A 22,990-nucleotide genomic window follows, 5' to 3' on the forward strand; every position below is an offset into this window, starting at 1 on the left:
CCTGGAGCTGTTGCCTTCTGTTTTTGATCAGATGGGCCCCCGGCTCTGAGCCTCTCCCCCCCCCCCCCTTCTCCCCTGCAGGGAGATCCCACCCTCTTGACACAGAACCAGCCACTGAGGTGCTGGACAGGTTCACTGGAAGGAGTCTAGGTGGGAACCTGCCTGCTCAGATGGATGTCTCCGCTCACTGCTCCCCCAGCTGCATCTGTCTGACCAGCGGGCAACACTGGGGTCCCCCCAGTTTCAGACCCACCCCCCGCAGCAGCTCGGAGCTCCCGCTTGCCATGTAGATGGGGCGAGGTATGCAGGGATGATGTGCCTGAGCCTTGCCTATGCCATGGCCTCTGGGTGGATTGGCAGGGTTGCAAGGCCCTGGTGGAGGAAGGTGAATGAGAGTGAAGAATCAAGGCCAGCTCCCCTGGAGAAGGCTCAGAGCCTGCGCTGCGCTGTGCAGGATGTAGCCTGGGTGGATGTGTGTGGAAATGCGGCTTCATGCTTCCCACAGCCCAGAGTGGCTGGAGCCTCGGCACTGGCTGCTCGTCCTGTCCCTGGCTGAGGGCACTCTTGGGGACAGAGGCGATGTGCCAATTCCCTAAGGGGCTCCAAGGGCCCTGGGCTGGCTTCCTTCTGCCTTGCAGAGGCAATTTCCCAAAGGCAACTCTACCCTCTCCACTGGAGTTGGGGCAGGGTCTGCTTGGGGGGGCCCTCTGAGAGGCTCTACGCTGCTTGCCTGTGGGTCATTGGGGGTGCCCTGTGGGGCACTGGGCAGCCTTCTAAGTGGGAAGGACAAGCTGACTCCAGAGTAGTCCCTAAAGGTTTAGGGCTTGTGCCTCTGTCTTGCTGGGGCTGCTTTGTGCTGCTCTGGTTTGTCCTGACGGCCCAGGTGCTACATGACCTGCTACATGCTGGGGAGCTGCTGCAGGGAGCAGGGGAGTCTCCTGGCAAGGGGGTTGGACAGACTGTGCTGTGCTCTGGTGATGCCTGGCTCTACCCACCCTGGTTTGGGGGTGACTGCAGGTCACTTTAAACTAGAGCAGTCTTGGCTTTGGGGTCAGATCATCCCTTGCAGCCCCCAGGGGATGAGAAGCACAGAGGAACCTTGCCCCTGCCTCTCCAGTTGGTTCCTGTGTTAAGCACACCTGGGCTGGACCCAGACCCAGGCACTGGGGCCTTTGCATCCACCCGTGCCTGGGGATGTTGGCAGCAGAGAGCAGCCGACATGGTGCTGTTGCTGCTCCGGTGCCCAGAGGGTGGGAGGGGCCGCGGTGAGGGATGGTAGTTTCCCTGTGTCTGGTGTGTGGGCAGGATGTGGGTGACACAGAGGATGTGACTCGCTCTCTGATTCTCCTTGAAGAGCAGTAATGCCGGGCCAGGGTCAAAGGAGATGCTGTTCTCTTCCCTGGCTGCTTTGCGGCCAGGCAGTGACCGGCTGGTCGGTTCGGCATTAGGCCACAGTGAGAAGCAGCGGCTGCTGCAGGCAGGATGAGTTCCTCTCTGCATCCCTGTGGCAGCTGGCTGGGAAGTGCTACTGTTTCGCGGGTTAAGCAGTTCCCCCTTTCCCCTTAGAGCTGAAATGCAAAGCTTTTTGTTGATGTTTCTGATAAATGCCCTCCCCACCCCCCATGCACTATTTCTGTGAGGTTTCCACTGTGGAAACCTCTGCTGGTTTGAAGCTGGATGTCTGCTGCTTCCCCAGAGCCCAACCGGTTTTTGGGAGCCTGAGGGAGGGGCTGCGGGAGCTGTCTCCAACCTGGAGAAGAAGCAGCGTGTAACAAGCAATCTCGCCTCCTCCTCCAGGAACCTTGCACTTGGATTTGCACTCTGTCCCTCCTCACGCTGCACTCTGGGCTTTGGTCTCGGTGCCCTTAGACGTCCTGGGAGCAGTCTTTGCTGTCTGTCACTATGGAAGGGACCCTGTGTGTGGTCGAGGAGGGGATGCTGTGACCTTGTGATCCCAGGAATGGGAGCTGGAGCTGTGCTGTGAATGATGAACAGCGTGGCTTCAGTGAGTCTCCATGATTCCCCTGTCTGAGGAGTGGGGCCCTCTCTTCCTGCACGTTATTTGGGAAGACCCAAGAGTTTATTTACAAAGGTGCGAGCAAGTTGATGATTCTCACAAGCCTGTTCAGTCTGAGGGCTCCTTGCTGGCAGTGAATGGCACTTGGCATGGTGGCGGGTTTGAAAATCGTCTGCTGGTAGCGATCTAATCTCACAGCGTGCCTGGCCACTCAAGTTACACCATGCCATCTCCTCCCTAGCAGCGTGATGCTCAGATGCTCCCGTAGCTTCCTGCTGCCAGCCCACTGGACATGTACACGTTGGCATGGCTGTTTGTGGATGCAGAATAAATGGGGCTGGGGGCACCAACCAGGGGAGTGAGTTTAGAGTTTTGTTTGTGCAGGATTCAGCCAGCTCTGTTTGGAGGGGGAGGGTGCAGTGCCACCCTGCTGTTAGTTAATTCAGTGATGCACTGAGGCCGCTTCTTGTCTCCAGACACGCTGGTGGCTCAAGAAGTGATTCGATGGCTGGCTGCAGGCGGTGTTCACACATCACTTTGAACTCCTGGGGAAGCTGCATTGTAACACAGCTCCTGGCTGGATCGTTTAGCTCCCAGGAGGCTTCAGGGTTAATTGGTGCCCTACTGTTCTGCGGCCAGCTTATCCCAGGTATGAGAGGCTGATGTCTGGCATCTTGATGAGGAATTTCATAGCAGCTCCCTTTTCTTGCAGTCCTTGGAGGAGGCAGAATAAAGGAGGAAAAGGGAGAGCCGCTATTAGGGCAGGAGGGCTCCTTGGGAATGGTTTGGCTGCTCCCATTGATGCTGACCTCAAGTGACAGTGCTGGCGCTCTGGATAAGGATGAGCAGAGCAGCCAAGGGGAACAGGTGCTGGAGCAGGAAAAGATGTCTTGGAAAAAGAGCGCCTCTGAGATTCCACACACTTCTCTGCCAGGTGTGGGGACTACTGGATGATCCTTTGGGAAGTCCTGGGGTCTCTGTGCCTGACCTGCCTTCCCAGAAGAGCTTGCTTTAGTTCAGAGGGAACATCATGAGCTGTTGAGAAGCTCATCCCTGGGAGTTAGAATGGCCCCAGGAGCTCTGTCAGCAGCCCAGCACCCTGGGAGGGGGAAGGCTGGCTCCAGCAAGAGTGTTATTGAGTAGCACTGACCCTCCCAAACCTGGGGTAGGATGGCCCATGGCAGCAGATACTCACGCTGCACGGCAGACCCTCTGTCTTCTGCCAGGTTCTGCTGGGATCAGTCTGACAGTCGTACTTTGCATTGCAATTGCCATCCCATTCCTCATGGAGAGCCCAGTCCTGGGGCTGTACAGACTTCTAGTGTGAGGCAGCCTGTGTCCAAAGGCCTCACAGCCTGAATGGAGGGCAGGTGCTGCAGGGTGCATGTGTAACGGTAAATGCATGGGAGTGGGCGAGGGCAGCACTGGGCTGTGGGCATAGGCACAGCTTGAAGATTTAGAGCAGTGGTTCTCAACCAGGGCTCACAGCACCCTGGGGTGCCTTGAGATCCTTTCAAGGGTGCCAGGCAAGCTTAACACTCTTAGGTGTGCAATGATTCATAAGATAAACCTAGAGACTGCAAATAGGAATCCACAGCATTCTGCCCCGCTGCAGTCTGTCTGAGTTTTTGCAACAGAAGAATTGCTCTAAGATTTTTCTGTAGTCAAAAAACAAGTGAAAACTAAGAGCTGGCCTTCTTGGCAGGGTTGGGGGGGAAAGGCGTGGGCACACAAATTTATTGAGGGCTGCCGTGGGTCTAAAAAGGTTGAGAACCGCTTGAGTGAAACCATCCAAAGAACCACTTGTTCTTGGGTGAAACCATCCAAACCAAACCTCCAGATAAACAGGCACTGGCAACCTCAGCAGTCTCTGCAGTGCTGCTGTTAGCACTTGCACTGCAAGGCAGATTTCCTTCATTCAGATGGTCATGCGGGTCGTTGCTTTCCGAAATTCTTTGCAGAGATAAACAGCACCAGTGGGAGGGGGACACTGGGGTGCGACCGTCCACTTGCTGTCAGTACAAGTGGGGGTCCGCCAGCAGTCATTCTGGGGTGCAGATATTTGGGCCCAGGAGGTGAGGGAGGGGCTGTTGGATGGGGTGGAGTGGGGAATCTTGGCTTGCTTCTTGCCCGTGTCGGTTCCCTCCCAGGGGCTTTAGGCTGCAGCCATGCTCCCGTTAGTGGTGACCTTGTCACATCTTGTAAACTAAGCAAGGTTAGGCCTGCTCAGTTTTCTGGTGGGAGCCCCCTGAAGAAGAGCACGTGTATCTCTTGTGGGCCAGCCTGCAGCTGCTGCTTCATCTCCCACAAAATCACCTCTCAGTCTGGGCTTCACTGCTCACCACATTTCTGACCTATTTGCTAGTTGCCAAAGGGGCACATCGTAGCTTTCTTCTTTCCCTCCCCTTTAAGGGGCAGGTGAAGGTTATTTAAATGTTATGTTAAAGTTGCAGCTTGTAAGTCATGGCATTCAGTTTGAATTTCCCTTCATCCTGCTATTTCTGCCTGCCTTCTGCCCTGTTACTCTCTGTGTCTGTCTCGTGGTCTTTCATTCTGCATTCATCTATTATTCAGAAATGATCTAATACAGTATTACAGGAAGTGCATTTCCTTTGTAACATTCAGTACACCTGTGGGGCAGAGTAATGCACTTTGGAAGGAAATACCGGCATTTGAACTACTTGCATTTCTTACATTGTTCTAAACGACCTGTACCAGTGCTGGAAGGGACTGGTGGGTGTCCCTGTAGGAAGCATGGTGAACACCTGTGCTTGCTGTGCTCCAGCAGTCAGAAGAGCGCACCAGAAGCTAGGATGCTTGAGGAATGGGATGGCACTATCTTGCCCTATAACTAGGGCCCAGGTGTCTCCCTTCCCCTTTACTCCCAGGCTTGGAGAAGCCACGGAGAGAAGAACGCAGCCAGCAGGTCCGGCCCGAACAAGGATTGCTGTGCAGAGGGAATGGAGCTGGGGGGATGATGATGCCCAGCTGGGGCCATCCACCCTCAGCAGTATCTGGATGCAGAACCCCCCTTGTTTCTGTTCCATCTGCTCAGATCAGGAGCAGGTTGGGACAGGGGCCACTGGCGGTTCTGTGGTGATAGGGTGCCCAACACAAGGGGCATGTTTTTGGGTAGCTGTTGTGCATGACTGCACTCAGTGTGATGGTGATGATGAGTAGTAATGGATCCTTGGAGGTGTTTAAGACCCTGATAGACAAAGCCTTGGCTGGGATGATGCAGTTGGGGCTGGCCCTGCTCTAAGCAGGGGGTTGGACTAGATGTGTCCTCCTGAAGTCCCTTCCAGACCTGGTTGTCTATGATCTGTGCTGCAGCCTCCTTTTGGACATGGTGAGGTCCTGACCACTTTGCTTCAGGCCCAGCAGGACTACAGAGTTAGATTAATAGGCTCTAAGGGACAGAAGGGATCCTTGGGTCACCTGATCTGACCTCTGGACCACAGGCTGGGGAATGTCTAACGTCAGCCAGTTACCCCTGCATTGAGCTCAGGAAGTGTGGGTTGGCTGAGCTGTCTCCAAAGAGGCTCCCAGCCTGGATCAGGAGATCAGAAGAGGTGGATTATCCACTACTTCCTTGGCACTTTCTCCCACTGGTTGATTGTCCTCACATTTCCAAAGACTCGTGCCTTAATGGCTCTGTGATAGCTGGCTTTACAGACCTGAACAGGACAGCTCCAGGCTAGTCCAGGTCTGCCCACCTGAGCTGCAGTTGCACCTGTGGCTGGAACGTCAGCCGAGCCTAACCTTCCAGTTGATAAGGGCAGTCTGCTCACCTCTGTCTCTCACAGCAAGGCATTTTCTCCAGCCCTTGACTCATTTTTTGGCTCTCTTCCATGTATCCTCCAGTTTTCCAGCATTCTTCTGAATATGTGGGTCCTAACGTGCAGCCAGGCATTCTGCTGTCGGTCTCACCTGTGCTGTGCACAGAGGTGAAATGCCTCCCCGCTCAGCTGTTTATACGTCTAACAGTCGCTGTTGCCCTGCTCGCCACAGCATCGCAATGGGAGCTTGTGTTTGGTTTCCTCTCGTCCGTGATTCCAAAATGTTTCCCAGGTCACTGCTTTCCAGGATGCAGGAGGGGAGGCCTGGATTCCTTGTTCCTGAACGTCTGACCTGGCTGGTGGCAGTGTTATTAAATGTATTTTATGTAAATGGGCCCAGCTTGATAAGTGAGCTGTATGGCCCTGTAAGACTGCCTTGTTCTCTCTGCTCTTCAGTAGTGTGCTGGTCTGTGCGTGGTCTGCAGGTTCTCTCAGTGGTGAGTTTATACCGCAGAGCATTGGTGATTGGGTTAAACAGGATCTGCCAAAGGCTGCCCTCTGCCGAACCTGCTCGAGGCACCTCCCTCAGACATGGTTCCCCCTTGACAAAGACTTTCTGAGTCCTGTCATTTTGGTGATTCTTAACCCATGTAACATGCGCTCTGCTGCACTAACTTGGGCTGTCACGTGGCACTAATGCAAGTGTCTTACCAAGTCTAACTCTATTACATCTAGGCAGTTACCTCTGTCAACCAGATTTGTAAGCTTATCAAAGAATGACATCGGGCACATTTGACAAGACCATTTTCTTCAAAACAGCATGACCAGTTTAACTATATTCCTATTCTGTGTGTTTTAACTTTTAATTGAATCGCATATCAGCTTTTCCATTAATTTCCTTGGGATTGATGTCCAGCTAATGAGCCTATAGTTATCTGGCTGATCCTACTTGCATTTTTTGATTGTTGGCATGACGGTAGCAGTCTTCTTGAGTTGCCCTATTATTATAAAACTTTATTAAAAATGAACGTCACCTGCTAGAGGTCTCTTTGGCCAGCTCTTCTAGGACTCCTTGGTGCACATTATCTGGATCTGCTGTCCTAAAAACGTTCATTTATAATACATGGTGTCTAACATCCTCTTCCGTTAGTAGGGAACTGGATGCATCATCATGATACAGCTTGCTGCTTTCCAGATATAGTACAGGAATATTTTTTGCACACCTCTGCCTTTGCTGCCTTGTTATTAACAATGTTGGCATTGTTTGTAAAGTGCTTAGACTAGTGAGGACCAAGCTTTTTGACAGGCATGCCACAGGTTAGTTCTACACCCTTCCCAAGTACTGCTCTAATGCCCCGCCTCTGCCCAATCTGCTGCTCTGCTTTCTGCTCCCTTGTCCGTGCTCCCTGCCCAATTTCTTCCTTTGCTTCCTGCCCTGTGCTCCCTGCCTGATCTCCTGCTCTGCTTTCTGCTTTGTGGCCTAGCTGGTGCTGTGCGGTCCATCCCCTCCCTGATCAACTGCATGGCATACATAGCGGCTGTCTGTGCCACTTGGAGCATGTGTGCCTCAGCTTGGCCACCTCTGACTTAGGCAATAAGGAGTATTTTTTATTTCCACCAACTGCAGATTGTTCTCTGGTATCTTCAGTTTCCCTGTTCATTTTACTCTACACTTCACCAGGTCCCATGTGTAGTGATAGCTCTCTGTTTTCCTTCTGTTTTCCGTGTGTGATAATGCATTGCTTTTTATTTCCAAATGCTGCTTTCAGCTTTGCTGCCCAACCAGGACAGGTTCTTAGCCAAGGCTGCTTTAAACAGAGCTTGTTGGTGGGTGGCTTGCATGTCCCAGGGGACTCGGAGAGGAGCAGGGAGAATGTACCGATGACAAGTGACACGTAGGAGGAGATTTGATGAAAGCCAGCCAAAAACAAATGAGGTGGAGAGAGTGGGTTGGGAGCTTCTGTGCTTCATGTCTCATGATGCAAGTACAAGGAGAGTTGGGTGACATTGAAAGGTGGGAAATTCAAACCTGATGAAAGAAAACGCTGTTGCATACAAGTTTATAAAGTCTGCAATGTTTGTTGTACAGAAAGCCATTGGGGTGAGATCCTAGCAGGGGAGAAAATAGTCTTGGGCATTATATGTATCACCATGTTATCGGGACCCAGCTGCATTCATGATAGCGGGGTTCTTATGCCCTCTGTGGCGCTGGGTGCCGGCCCCAGCTGGAGACAGGATGCTACACTGTATGGCCATTGATCCAGCCCAGCTTGGCAATTCCCACGTGCAAACATGTACTTTGATTGGGGAACTGGAAATCGTGGGGAAGGGGTGAGTGTGGAGGGCAGCTCGTGGAGCTAGGATTGGCCTGGGGAAGAGAAGAGGAAAGGGCAGGTACCTTCCCTCGTAGAGACAGTGGAACGCTGGTAATGCCTGGGCCGGGAAACTCCTGGAACAACCAGTCCCAAGCCAGGGGTCTGTGGAGACATGGCAAGCCACGCACCTGCCTCTTCCTCATCTCAACTGTCTCTGGGCCTTCCAGGTTCATGGCAGAGAGCAGCCTGGACACCTACAGGAGTAGCTGGAACCACGAGAAGCCAGCAAGGCTGTTGTCATGAGGAAACACGAGCTGCCCTCAAGGTCCACGAGTGCCCATGAGGGAGGAATGGCCAGGGCAGAGGGGGACTAGCCACAGCATGGCGGGGAGCAGTGCCACAAAGCAGGGGAGCTGAGGAGCAGGGAGGACCGGAGCAGAGGGAGGCAGCTCGCAGCCCAGGAAGCTGTGCACGTCCATTTGACCACACGTGGGGGAGGACATGTCACATGAGCCAGGCAGAGAAGCAGGGGGACAAGTTCCGTGGGGCAGAGCATGGTGACACGGAGCATGTGTGATGGGTTGGCAGGGCGGCAGCAGGAGCCTCTGCAGTGGCCTCTGTGGGCTTTTAGATCAGGTCTGCTCTGGATTGCAGTAGCATGAAGCTGTTTTTTGTGCCCTTGCTCCTGATAGTGCCATGGCTCCTGAAAGTGAGTGGCTGCAACCAAAGTTAGGTCTGGGGCAGAGTGACTGGAAAAGGGCGCTGGGAGAAGCTGAGTTCTGTACATGTCTTCTCCATCACTTATTTATGGCCTGTTGGATCGATCTGTTGAAAAGTGCATTTGTGGAAACCTGATTCCAGCTTGTCTGGATTGCCAGGCCTCACCAGCCCCGTCTGCTGCAGCCTGTGACCACGGCACCGGGGAGGCCAGCAGAGCAGCTGCCTTAGCATGAGGTTTTACTGAGGCCTGGAGCACACCTGCTCCTTTTCACACAAAGTGAGAGCAGGGCTCCGATCCCTGTATCATCCCAGCCATGTTCAGAGGGTTTGGGGTGCTGGTGCTGTTCAGGTGGATGGCCGTTGCATGCTCCACCGCTTTCTATGGCTGCTTGGCCCTAAAGGGCTCCATGGTCACTGAGCTATGAGATGCAGGCGCAGGCTCTTGCTTGGGCCCTGGGACTGAGCTGTTGTACCCTGCAGGCAGGGCTGAAAGAACAGGTTATCGGCACTAACCTGGAATCAGGAAAGAACGGGCAGTTCTGCCAGCAAGACCCCTGTACTCCTGCCTTCTCTGCGCTGACTGGATGCCCCCCACACACTTGTGCTTCTCACTGCAGCTCTCCCCATGCTGCCCAGCACACAGAGACCTGTGTTCCTGCCCTGCTGTGCCACTGGATGGCTTGGCAGCTTAGGTCAGGTCGTTTCACCTCTGTCTTGGTCTGGTTTCTCCGTCTGGAAAATGCTGCTAGCCTCTGTGAACCACACTGCAATCTGTGGGCAGCGGGGTTCAGTGGAAGAGCTCATTACGAGCATCACTTAACGGTGGTAGAGAGGGGCATCCTGCTGAGGGGGAAGGTTTGGAGAGGAGCTGCATGATGGAAGAAGGGAAGCTCTTTTTCTCCCAGCCCCTCCACATTTGGAGAAACCAGCAAGAAGGGCGATCTCCCATGAAATGCAGGAGAGACAGAGATGAGGGCTTGGGCCTGTGGGGAGCAAACAGATGTTCCTGGGGCAGCCAAGGGCCCACTCTGAGTTGATACCTGCTGCCCCCCTCCCCCCTGAACTTCCCTGAGGCCCCTGCTCTGAGCTGGAGACAACAGCTGGAGGCTGTCCTGGTCATGGTGATGGGAAGTGGCAGCCCAGCTCTGACATCTCCCTTGTGCTCATCTTGTTCTGAAGTTGTATTTTGCGTTTTTGATAACACCTTCATCAGTCCCACGGTACCGACACCAACTGGTTCCTGGATGCTGCCTGTAGATGGCCTGTCCTTGCAACAGGGAGTTTACTTGCTGCCATTTAGTAATTGGTGGTTTGCTAAATGAAACTGGAAAGTTACTGAAACAATCTCTTGTGTAAGAACTGTCCTAGCTCATGCACCAAGCCTCTTTATGCCATGTCCCTCCTGGTTAAATACCATTGGTATCAATTAGCTATCTGAAAAGTGAGTGGTGGAAACGGAGAGGTTTTCTTGTTCCTTGTGTTAATTCTTGTTGATTGCTAGCAGCATTTGTTAACACACTCCCACGAGTTGCAATGCCTTCTACTTCCCTTGTGCAGAGGGAGTTATGCTAATGTTTCTGTGTCTGGACCAGGGATGGGCCCAGGTGACAGTGTCTGGATCTGGGTTCGAATTCCTGCCCTGCATTTTGAGTGCGACTGCATCCCATTTGGGTTTAGCCCAAGCATTGGGGTCCAGTGTGGCCTGGTGCCTTTACACCGTACAGACAGGGGACGGTGGGGAATGCCTTTTGCTCCTACGCCCCTACTGAGGTTAGGCTTGTGGCCCAGCAGCTCCCCAGGAGGTTTTCTACAAAATTGCATCCATTCAGTTGCACAAGGAGATACCTGGTACTGGGCAGAGTGGGGGAAGTGAACTGGGGCGGTCACTTGGCTGTGACCATCTCTCTGTTTTGGTGGGACTCCCTGGGAAACTTTCCACTTGGAGGGAGGAGCAGAAGTGGCCCCCCTGCAACAGGGAATTGGTGTGTTGGGCTATGGCAAGGAATGCAGGGCTGGCTGGGGCTGGATGAATCGATTGTTTGCTCTGTCTCTAGAGCTGTCTCCTGCAAAGCTCTTTATGGAAACGGGGATGGACACAGCCAGAGGCTCACTAGGTTCTCCTGATGCCAGATGGTTTCTGCTGTCTCTATCTTCCCCCTGTCTCTGGGCTGAATCTTTTGAAGTAACACACAACCGATCCCTGGAGAGCTGCAGAGCCCCATGTCCTGTTGTGTCTTTGGGGGCATTCTGTCATCACCCGCCTCCATGAACAAACCCGCCTGCTGAGGGCAGAGCGGTGATGCTGTGTGTCATCCTAAGGAAAACCCATGCAGCAGCCTTGCCCCTGACACCATGTATGGGGGAGCTCATGGAGGCATGAAGAAAGGCTGGGGTGGAAGCCCCATTAGCGTTGCACATTAGCCACCTCTGCAGGTCTTGCTGTGGATGTAACGCTCCTCCTCCTTGTCAGCTTCTTCAGAGACTCTTAGGAGCAAGCGATGGTGAGGACGCATCAGGCGATTCTTTCCCATGAAAAACGGTCTCCTGAATTCCTGGGGCCCAAGCAGGCCACTGCTGCTGGCTGCCTCTGACTATTTTCTCTTAGCAAAGAGGCCAGAAAGCCAGCCCTTTTGTGAACAGATGTTGCTGCTAAAATCTGGCTAAATTGTGAAGGTGTGCTTAGGAAAATGAATGGCTTCAAATGGCAGGGGCTCATCCACTTGCTCTCAAGCATCAGAAGATGTTAACGGCTGTTGAGAAGACCCTTTTATATGGTTTCCAGAGTCACATACTCAGTTTGTTGCTCATTTAAGCCCCCTGGAAGCCTAAAATCAGTATCTCTATCCCCCCCAAAACTGCTGTCTTCCACTGTCCCGGCCCATGGTTCCTGAGAGCTGGGTTCCTCATTCCCCTTGCCTTGGGGCTTTCACTGAGATGGTGGTACTGTACAGGGCACAGAGGAAGGAGAGAGGAGAACAGTGTCTGAGCTAGTAATAAAAGCAGGTAGTTTATCGTTAGAAACCGCTCCGGTATTTGAAGGGCTGGAGGGTGGCCAATATACACATCTTTTGTGGTAAGAGTAATCCTGGGAATTGTGAACTAATGAGCCTCACATCAGTACCAGGAAAAATAGTCGAGAAAATCATTAGGAATAGAATTATACCATGCCTAGCGGAGTGTAATGTGATCAGGAAGTACTGTCGCAGCTCTGCAAGGCTAATGAGTCCAAACTTGAGGAGCTAATGCTGCTGAGGGCATAGGGAGGGCTTTTACAGGAGAGATGTTAGGGGCAGAGGTAGTACTGGGAAGAAGGGTGGTCCATGTATCAATGGAGTAAGGGAAGGTGTCACTGTTAGCTCAGAGAAAACCAGGACACTAGGTGGGTTTTTTTTAAATATCTGTCGGAGAAGTTTGGGTGGTTTCCAAGAGAAGACCCACGTAAATGGTTTCTGCCCAAGAAAAGCAGAGCCTGCAGGCTCAGAGATCCCAAGGCCAGAGGGGCATGTTGGTGACTGTCTGGCCCGGCCCGGCCCCCTGCACGCCCCAGGTTGCAGAGTTTTCACAAGTGATTCCTGTGTTGGGTGGTCTAATGGTTTCTTTGAAAGGACTGTTAGGGAGCTGAGGGAACAGGGGTTGGTGAGAAACACGGGATTCTGGAGGAAAATGCATGTGCCTGCTGCTGTTAGAGGAAGGAAATGACAAAATATGGCAGCATGGAGGGGGTGTCCGATGAGGACCTGTAGCATCTGTTGTTGCTGCTGAGGATGGTTTACTGGGCTAGGCAGATTCGTGGAGCTACAGAAAGGTCCAGAGCAGCAGTCCAGAAAGCCCAGTGCTTTTTTTCTTTTGTACTGAAAGTTCTGCAGTTGCCGAGGTGGAGACTCACTCCTTTAGCTAAGGGACAACAGACGTCCTGAGCTGTATGTCCAGGGACCATCTCGCCTCCTGGGCAGCACAGGCAGACTCGGGAAGTCCTGTCCTCTCAGTGTGACTCCTCAGCCAGCTCCTGGTGAGGCCTTCACAAAGTCATCTCAGCTGCTGCGTGGTTTCCCCATCTGTGAAACGGGGAGAATAGCAGTCTCTGCTATGTGGTAGGGAAGCCGTGACACTTGATTAGTAAGTAACTTTGACTGTCTAATGGGGAAGATGGTGCTGTTGCTCTTACGTTAAGGCTGAATCGTCTTGGGCCATGCTGGGAGCGTCTCTGCAGTTCAGGGCCTTTGTGTGCTGTTTTACAGCATGCGTCAAGGAGTCGGAAGATTAGCTGTTGTAATGCCCTCTTGCCCACGGCGGTTGGACTCGGTGGCCTCTGTGGTCTGGTCCGGTGATTCTTCTCGAGCCTGAGCTGTGCAGCAGCAGACCTATGCAGCAGCGTCACTGGGAAGGTTGAGGGAGAAGCTCCCTGCAGCCCTGTAACACTTGACAAGGCGTTTGTTTCTGAGGGGGCTGCTACCGTCATCAGCTGTCGGCAGCACTGCAGGAGGCGGCTCCATGCAGCTGTCACCTGGGGAGGCTCTTTCTACACATCCTGGCTCTCTGCCTGCTCCATCTCTTCTTTGGTTAGAGGCTCAGCGGGGGAGGGGGCTGCTTGCACCTGGGGAGTGGCTTTAGGGCTGTGCTAGTGTCTCTTTCCTGCTGCTCTGTGGTGGAGTGAGGGGCCTGGGGCAGAAGGTCTGATCCATGAGACAGAAGTCAGTGGGTGGAACAGCTCTCTGTATGCTGCTCACAGGCCAGGCAAAAGGCCGGGCTGGGGCTGGGGCTGGGGCTGGGGAGGAGAGCAGTGGGTATATGGGGAGGGGGTGGGAGGACACCCTGGGGCAGTGTCTTCTGATGGCTGGCAGCAGTTTGGTTTGCCTTCCTTGGACTTTTCTTAGGCATTCCATAGCTGTATTTCTCTGGCTGTGCAGATGTGGGCTCTGTACCCTGGGGCCCGGGGATGCTGTGGGCTGACGGGATGAAGGCGCAGCCAAGTTGACCTATTAGTGTACCCTCGTGGGGGCTGTACCCCTGTCTGCTCCCTCTCTCCACTTTGAGCACTTTTACCCACACACGTTGTTTCAAATGCTATTTAAACTCTGGGAGCTCACACACCTACCTCTCTGCCAAAAGCCTGTCTACCTCCATGTGGGCCTGTCTTGGCTTCTCTCTTGATGTCTTCTCTCCTGGGCCATCTGGCAGCTCGGCGTGATGACATCTGAGCTTTTGGTTTCTGCTGTCCCTCCCCAGAACTCCCCTGTGCCCAGTTTTCCCTGAAACACCACTCTGCCTAAGGCAATGATTCTCGACCACGGTTCTGCAGCACTTGGGGGTGCCTTGAGATCCTTTCAGGGGTGCACGGTTAGGTGTGCAAACACAATTCAGAAGATAAACCCAGAGATTTCATACAAGAATCCATAGTGCTGAAAGCCTTCTGCCTTGCTGTGAGTTCTTGTGAACTCTTTCTGAGTTCTTGGCAACAGAATTGCTCTGTTGTTTTTCTGCAGTCAAAAATGAGTGAGAACTAAGAGCCGGCCTGTTCCAAGGGGACCTTGAGTCTAACGAGGGGGACCTTGAGTCTAAAGTTTGAGAACCACTGACCTCTAAGGTATCATCCATGACTTGGCTCTCTGCTTTACCACAACCCCAGGCCACGTGTGGTTGCTCTAAAACATGTGTTGGGCTGGGTGTGCATGCATGTGTATCCAGCTGCTCTCCTAAATTCAGGGCATGGCTTTACCTTATGGACAGTCTTCTCATCTTCTCCTGGGGTCTTTGCTATTGCTGTTGATTTTGGGTGGTGATGTCTTCCTGCTGTGATGCATGGGAGCATAAAGCCGTACGGTACCAAAGCGCATGCTTTGCAGGGACTTAAAACAGGGATCTTTTCTTTTTTCTGACATGACTGGGAATGGCTGGCAGAGCTCAGTTTGTCTGAATGTTTCCATTCTAAGCCATTTTTTTTTCAGTGCGTGTGTTTCAAGTTAAAGAAGGGTTGTGGTTCAAAGGCAGTGACCCCAGCGCCAGAGGGTGGGTCTGGCAGGCAGCAGGACGGCCCTGGAGAATTGTGACAGAGGCCAACAAGGTCCAGTTGTGGGCAAGCCCTAGACTTGTGTTGTCATCCCTGCATGAGCAAACAGGACAGGATGTTTAGGGTCTTATTCCCTTTTCCCTGGTTGTGCCACTCCTCCCCTACTCAGCCCTCATAGCTTCTGCGTGAGTGCCAGGGTCCTGCAGGTGTTGGGAAGCCATGCTGTGGGGAAGGTGTCCAGGGGGCCACTGGACACATAGGAGCCCTGCTGAGGAGAAGGGATCTAAGGGGCTAAAGCCAACCTCTTCAGTGGAAGCTTCTGGCTCTGGGAGCCTGCCACGGGGCTGCTTACCTACAGCCCCTGGGAGCTCCGGGGTCCAGCACCTTTGAAAATCAGCCTGGATGTTAGAGTCTCCCAAATCAGAGACTGTGCTTGCTTTGAGAGCATTAGCTGAGCCCCATCTAGCCCGACGGGGCAGCACGTTCGATGCTTCCCCCTCCCCAGTCGCTCTGATTGCACTGTGCCGACAGTGGTGAGTGTCCAGTGTGGGCACTCGGGCTGCAGCCCAGCTTTTGTGCATGTATCGCACTGGGCGCTGCCTCCCCCCTCCCACCGTGCTGTGCCAGGATGCTGAGGCGTGGAGGAGGAATGGGACCGGCTCCCTTCTCCAGAGAGGTGGCAGAGAACTGTGATGCTTCCCTGCTCTAGGCATGGTGGGAGTGTGGGGAAGATACCTGGGCCTCTGTTGTAGGGGGAGTGGGCTGCAGACATTCCGCTGCAGGGTGCCAGGGGTCTCTGAGTGCCCCTGCACTAGTGTAGGAGCTGCTGTTCCCATAGGCTGTGGGCAGGATTTGAACCCTGTTGTGCTTGTTTCTGACAGAAGTGTTTGCTTGCAGGGCACTCGGGTGTGGCTGCAGGAGCAGGACCAGCTGCAGCCGTGCACCGTTGGCTCCTGTGCAGATGGGACTATGCTCTTCACCTCCGAGTATGGGCCGGTAAGTACATTGGAAATGCTGGCTTGGCCAGCACAGAGGGGAGCTGCAAGGCAAACTCCTCGTCTTCAGAGACCACCTTCTGCTACATGGTAATTGTCAGCTGTGATATTGCACTGCTGTCTGAGAGTCTCTGCTGCTTGCGTGCAACATCTAGGACCACGGCAGTTGAGAAGGGCCAGGGAGACGAGTTCATTTGCTTGTGCACTTATCTCCAGCTTGTTCCCTTTGTGCCTTTACAGTGCATTGTGTGGAGCTGCTCTCAGGTCAGTCCACACTTCACAGCTACGTGAGCAGTGCTGCTGCTCTTTGCACTCGTGTGGTAAAAGTCTGCGGTGCAGACATAGCCTTGCTATTTCACTGATGGAGATGGGTAGCTGTTTCCCTGTTTGTCTGGGTCCCTCGCATGGCAACGGGGGAGAAAAAACAGTTTAAAAAATGCAACTTTAAAATCAAGTTAGCAAAAGGCTGTGTCTGGGGGAGAAGTGCAATGTTGGAAGCATCACCCTTGCCTTTTCTCTCATCTTGTGAATCTGAGTTGATTTCATGATGTCTGTGTCCTTTTAAACTGCTGCCAGATGCCTGACCTGCTTCTCAGAGCCTGAAACAAACCACAGAAGCCTGTGCCCAGTTCACGTCCTGCAGCATTGTCCTCCACACACCCTGTGTCCCACAGATGTGCCCCATGGCTGGTGCTGGGGGCTTCCGGGTTCATTTTGGGAGAGACCATGGGGGGCCTGAGCAGATGAAGTTAGGAAGGTCACAAGTTGTGACGGTGACAGCAGAAGTTCTCTGAAGTCTTGGTTGTGTTTATTGTGTGGGACAGGAGAACACTGTGCAGAGCCTGCCTCTGACACCGAAGCCCTATGCACTCCCTGGGGCCTGGTCCTCTCCTCCCTTTCTCCTCCTTCCAGGCCCAGGCTGCTTTAGTGACTTGTTCACCGTTAACGGTGAGGAAGCCTGCTTCTTGGGGAAGGTCACGGACACGGACACGGTAGGAGAAAGGGAGGATTCAGTTGCTTGGAATTGTGCGGGCTGGGCGCGAGCCGGGCCCTTTTTCGTGCTGCACGCGGGCTGTGGCCAGCAGCCCGGGCACGCGGGGTCGGAGAGAGGAGCGCGTCGAGCTAGAATTAGGCACAGACTCGTAGCGGTAGATTTAAAAATTGTTTACTTACACCGGAGATGGTTGCGGTGCAGGCTGGAAAACTCGCTTGAGTTGCGGTTACAGACAAAGACAACGCGAACGGTCACGTGGAGTTTGCTAGGCTCCACGGAAACAGAGCTCCGGCTGCTCTGGGTGAGCGCGCCACCAAAATCGGACTCGTAGATACGTCTTATAATTTTTATCGCTCGAAGATGGGAAGAGGTGGGCGATGGATCAGGTCGCCAAGCTCCTCTGAATCTCACACAGGGGTCTTTATTTCCTTGCCGTGTACCCAGAGTCCCCACGAGATGGATGTGGAGTCCTCTTCAGCTTGGGCGGAAACCGCTCAAGCCTCTTATACGGCTAGCAAGCCAATCAGTAGCCGCCACGTGTGAATAATTTAGAACTAGCCAATAGCGGGACACAAATTTGCATGCAGGTGGCGGGAACTCTTTTGCACCGTGCATTTCTCTTGCAACTTGAGCAATGCACCCTGCAAAAGAAGCTGCAAATAGGCGGGAAACTCGTCCCTGCACCGGAGTTTTCCTCTGCAGTAGAAAACTCCACCGTGCAATGAAGCTGCAATTTGGCGGGGATAATTCTGGTGCCGAAGCACACACAAAATCATACCTTTGGGTTATGACAGGAATCTTTGAGGCTGGATGCCATTTTGGGAGGGCTGTCTCTACCCCACTGCTGGCAAACCGCCCAGTGCCAGGATTGCTGCGCGATGCTCAGGGGATCAGGCCAGGTGACCAGATGGTCTCTTTCTCCTTTAAATCCCCTCTCCTGATGTTTGGTCCTGCTACCTTGCCTCCACTCTGCTGCTCTCCCATCCTCCTCTTATTGCGCCAGGCAGCCCTGGCTGCGTTCAAATTTGTGGGTGTTTTCCTTTCTGCTGCTGTTTCAGTTTATTAGCCTGCTTCTTGGAAGGGAAGTCTACCGGTAATTTAATCCCGAAGCCCAGCACATATAAGCGTAGAGGGAAACTGAATTATGTACCAAGAGCTGTGGAGTACACACATGCTCAAACTGAATCATTCTGATTCTCATGCAGCTCCCTCCTCTTTCCTCTCCTTCTCGTCCTCATGTGTTGTTGCACAAATTGCTAGTTTCGTGCCCCTGGAGGCCTTTCCCAAACACCTCAAGGAGGGAGTCACACTCAGGCTGAGTCCGTTACAAGTTTATTGATTGTGCAATCGGTCGACAGAGGGGTTGAGTAACCCAAAGCGGTGTCGACCCCCAGTCTTTGTCTGAGGGTCTTTTATAGCTTACCTAAACAAAGAGCTGTAGCGTGTCTTACGACTATTGGCGGTTTCACAATTTTACCGTTACGTCTAAGTTTCCACAGGATGTCAGGGCCTTTTAAGTTAGACTCAACTTATTATGGGATAGATGAAGGCGCATGCGTGTTGGGGAAGCTGTGGTAAACTCAATGTCCTTTGGTAACCCCTTATCTTTGTGTAATTCTAGGTCATTGAACAGGTGCGATTGTGAAACTATGTGTAAAGCTGTCCTTAACCTATATGCAGAAGCTGTTAGCAAGCCATGTTGAATACAGAAGCATATTGCAAAAATAAAGCATCATGTCTAATTTCAAGCCTTATGTCTAAAATCTAATGTATTTGTACTACAGTGTGACAACCTGTGTCTTGTTTGAGTGTCAGTCCCTGAGCAGCCTGGGTCAGGGGCTGTGACTTTCTGCTGGATTGCGGGAGGAACCCGGTTTGTTCTCGGGCTGTGACAGCAGTGATTTCTTGGGCAGTGGATTGACTGGAGGGCTTTCCCCACTGCCCCCTTTCTAGGCTGTTCTGACCTGCAGCAGCCCCACTTACAGGCTGGTGGACAAAGTTGCTGCATCTGTTCTGGACCTGACTTACAGCTGCCCAGTGCCAGGCATCATGCCGGATGCTTGCTCTTGCAGCACCCTCTATGCTTCCAGGGTCCTCCAGCAGCAGTCACATTCCCATTGAGCTGCTTCTGCTGGTCATGGGAATAGGTGCTGGGGTAGGAGCTGTGGATGGCTGGGATGCTGACACAGGATGGGGAAGGATCATTTCATGCAGTTGGGCCTGGGTGAAGAGAGGCAGCGAGGCCTGCGGATGCCACAGTTCCCATTGCACTTTAGTCGTTGATAGTATCTGTGGCCATGGCTCCAGACTGAAGGCTGGGGAGGAACCTGCAGGGACACGAGGCAGGGGTCTGGGCGGGGTTGCATGGAGAGCAGCAGCCCTTGGGACCCTGGCTCATGTTCAGAAGAACTAGTCCCTTTCTAGGACTGTGGCTGAGCACCTTGACAGGGGCAATGGGCCCCAGGGTGAGGGAGAGACCCTGATGCCCGGGAGAAGAGCTTGTGACTCCCAGGAAAGGCCCCTTTTCCCCAGCTGCCCCTGGGGTGCTCTTCTCTTTCCCCGGGCTGCTCACCAAGGTCCTCCTGCTGCTGGAACCTGCCTCTGGCTGAGCCTGGGAGACAGTGAAGGGAAGGCATTGGCACGTGGCTGAGTCAAGAGTGGGCAGGGGCCGACGTGCTGCCTGCAGTGGGTCAGAGCAGGAGGGAAGCAGTGCTGGGGGAGAGAGATGACTGAGACAGGGCAAGAGCTATGGCTGCAGGGCAGAGAGGGGAAGGTGTGTCCAAGTAGCAGTTAAAAGGAGCTTGTGTGGCCTTTGCCAGCCCAGCAGCTTTGAGGACTGTGTGACAGCACGCACAGGAAGAGGTTCCTAGAATCTGGAGCCCTACAGCAGAGTGCAGGAGCACGAGGGAACAGAGTGTATGCCTTTGGGTCTTGCTCCACTTCCCCACCCTTCAGGGATGCAGCCCCAGCAGCCATCTGGGAGGCTCCGGGCAGGGTGGCAGAGGCGGACGCAGGTACCCAGTGCATGTGTGCTTGGGTTTTGATTCATCATGGTGCCTGGCGCCTCCCCCTGACATCAGCTCTGTTCACCCCCTTGGCACTCAGGATCATAGCCTTTCCCTCCAAGCCCCTGTCCCAGGAGCTCCCTAGCTTCTCCCAGGGAGCCCTGAAAGTAGAGAGACATTGGTCTTGGAGCCAGTGCGTGCTTCTCGGGCCCTCTCTCCAGAGGGCTCAGCTGCACAGGAATGGAAGGACAGGGCACCACAGCGTGTACCTGCCTCACATTGGGCTGGTAACGAGTGTTGCGGGTAAGGGGCTGGGGAGTCCCTTCTCCCTCTACACCCCCTTTCACACTGTCGTTGGCTCCTTTCCGTCCTCTCCAGGTGTTCTGCCATCCAAAGCCCTCCCTGTCCAGGGAGAAGGTCTTGCCGATGCACCAGACCAGCGTGGAGGGTGTGGAGGACATGTCGACACTGGGAGACCTGCACGAGGCTGCCATCCTGCTCAACCTGCATCAGCGATACCAACAGGACAGCATCTATGTGAGTGTCAGGGCTGGGTCCAGAGGCCTGGCAACCTCTGCTTGCACATGGGAACATGGGTTTTAGCAATGCCTCCCCTGCACTGGAGGGATAGTTTCACTTAGGATATGAAGGGAAGTCCCTTTCTGGTCCCAGGTTTCCCCTACAATTCCCCAATCAACCCCTTTGCCCCACTAGACCTGCCCCCACACAATAAGGGCCTTAGGTGCCTTGGGAGAAGAGACCTTGCCCTTGGGTGTTCCCTCTGGGGCTTTGGGACAGTTTTGCAAGGCAGGCTCCTCTGTGCCCCTTGGTGTCAGCAGCTAGACTGATCCCTGGATCCTTGCTCCTGGTGGCTCATGTGGGATCAGCCTGGAGAGAGGGACCTTGAGGAAGGTCCTTTAGGGGCTCAGGAGAGGAGGCCAAAGAGGCTCCCCATGCTGCACCTGTGCCCAAAGCTTCTGATTGTGACAGAAAAATGTAAATCTCTGAACGGGTTGCATAGCAACTGTTACTAAGGCAACAGGACTGTATGCACCTTGTATTCCAGTAAATGATCAATTAAGTGACCCGTTTTCTGGGAATTCTCCTCTCTGCATCAGGATTAGTTTCTGTGCCTCAGTGATGTGGCCCCGCTGCCTGCGAGACCCCACCCAGGCAAGGCAGGCCCTGACTGCCTCCCGCTTCCTGCCTGTGAATCGGGTGCCTGCTTCCCTTCTTGTGCAGCTTTCACCCATCACCCTGTCTTTGCTGCTCAGCCATGGCTCCTCTCCCCTGGCTGCTCAGGCCTCTGAGGCAGGGACTCTGTTTTCAGCCCGTCTCTCACATGGGGAGGCCCCTTACAAGCAGCAATAATAGCAGCCTCCCCCCTGAAAAGACCCGTCTGCCTCTGACTGCAGTGACTCTTCCTCAGCTTCATCTGCCTTGTCCAGCTCTTTAGTGTAACTTCTGTACTCTGGTTCCCAGGGATTGTAAGAAGCAAAGGGTGACATTTTCGGTGATTTGGGAATTGCTGAGGTTTTTGGCACCTTTTTGAAATGTGTTTTCAGTCAGATTAAACTCTGGAACAAAGTCTGGAAAATGAGGAAGAATGCCCCTATAAGAATAGTCGTGAATTAAGTGGGGGTAAAGAAATCACTGGAAAAAAGTCAAAGGAAAAAACGTACAAGTTATCGAGACGAGGAGAAACGCACCTGGGGAGTTCAGCTAACAACATTTTTGTACTTCTAAAAAGTCATACGCATGTGGAAGCCTGGAGGAAAGTACGCATGTCCATCATTTGTCTCCAAGAAGGCAAAGGATGATCCTGACAGCTGCTGTCCTGGAGATCTCCCCCCTCACAGAGCTAGTGCCACGAAGCAGTTGTGTGGCATTTGGGAGGTTTAGTCCCCACTGAACACTGCCTCCTGGCACAAGGCTTCTGCCAGCACCAGCTCTTCACTGAGCTCTGGATTGCAGGCAGGGCACCAACATTTATGGCCGCTCTGCTCAGCTGCTTGGTGTTATGCTGCAAACACATCCCGACTGGACCCAGACTTTTGTGTGCGTGCTGTGCCTAGCCACTGGGGACCCAGCTCTGCTGGTGCCTTTGGGCACTTCTGTGGTATAAACTGTTTGTGATGATTTTGGCTGCATCATAACTAACTGCTAGCACTTCTCCATGGTCTGACTGCATATAGATCTGACTGCAGTGAAGCAGAACTCAAAGGAACATCTGTTGTAGGACCATCTGATGACTTAAATGATAGTACAGTGTGTCTCACAGGTGGATGTTGGCAATGAATTGATTTCAAATCCTCTTAATGACTTGGGAAATGAGTAAACAGAGCATTAATCAAATATGCAAATGATACTACATTGAAGGGATTGAGGACGATCAGGACAGTAAATAATACAAGAGAGCACAGAGAGACTGGAAGCATAGGCAGGAGATAAGGCAAGGAAGCAGCTAGAACTGAAAGGAGGGTAAAGATTAAGAGTCCAGTGCACGGAGCTGGGCTAAGGAAAGGAGGTGGGTATAACAGTGTGCAAATGTCTGAGGGGCAAACCTGCCCTGCCCTGCCCTGCCTTTCGGGGGACCCATCAACCTGGCAGCAAAGCATGTTCTCCTCATGTGTTGTCCTGGCAGCAAAGCTTGTTCTCCCTGTGATATGCCCCGGCACCAAAGCATACTCTCCCCTTGGCGTATTCAAGACACTTGGGGAAGGACCATCCCTTGTTTGCAACGTGCCATGAACACATGGCTTTGCCAGGATGATAATCTTTGCAGGAGAGACTATCTGCAGTTAGAAGTGGAGAGTGTTAACTAGATGCAATGGGATGAGATGGAGGAAGGGAAAATGTAGTGTGATTATCCAGTGAGGTGGATGGCTGGGCATCATCTCCCAGGGGGAGGCGAGGATGCTCCATGGCTCGGGAAGTTTGAACCTCCCAGGGAATGTGCAGAACCTGTCAGACAACAGTCCTGCCCCAGCCCAGGATGACTGGTTTGGATGGTCTCATAAGGCTTTTCAATCCCTGGGGAGCCTCTGGGGCAAAGCCCAGCACATCCTACTGCACAAGCCAGTGCACTGTGTGTGCACCTGTGCTTTCCTCTTGGTGATAGCTGGGCTACTGCTGGCTGATCCACTGCTCCGGGTCTT

The 22,990-nt window shown here is 53.3% G+C and overlaps 1 protein-coding gene across 1 annotated transcript in view; it reads left to right on the forward strand.

Annotated features, from left to right (window-relative positions):
* Positions 1-22,990, forward strand: part of LOC102373761 (unconventional myosin-X-like) — a 178,577-nt gene that overhangs the window by 17,953 nt on the left and 137,634 nt on the right. Inside the window, exons 3-4 of the mRNA XM_025191530.1 lie at positions 15,736-15,834; positions 20,211-20,369. Coding sequence (XP_025047315.1) covers positions 15,736-15,834; positions 20,211-20,369 — 258 coding nt within the window. The remainder of the gene's footprint in view (positions 1-15,735; positions 15,835-20,210; positions 20,370-22,990) is intronic.

Source organism: Alligator sinensis, unplaced genomic scaffold, assembly GCF_000455745.1.
Source record: "Alligator sinensis unplaced genomic scaffold, ASM45574v1 scaffold673_1, whole genome shotgun sequence".
NCBI lineage: Eukaryota > Metazoa > Chordata > Crocodylia > Alligatoridae > Alligator > Alligator sinensis.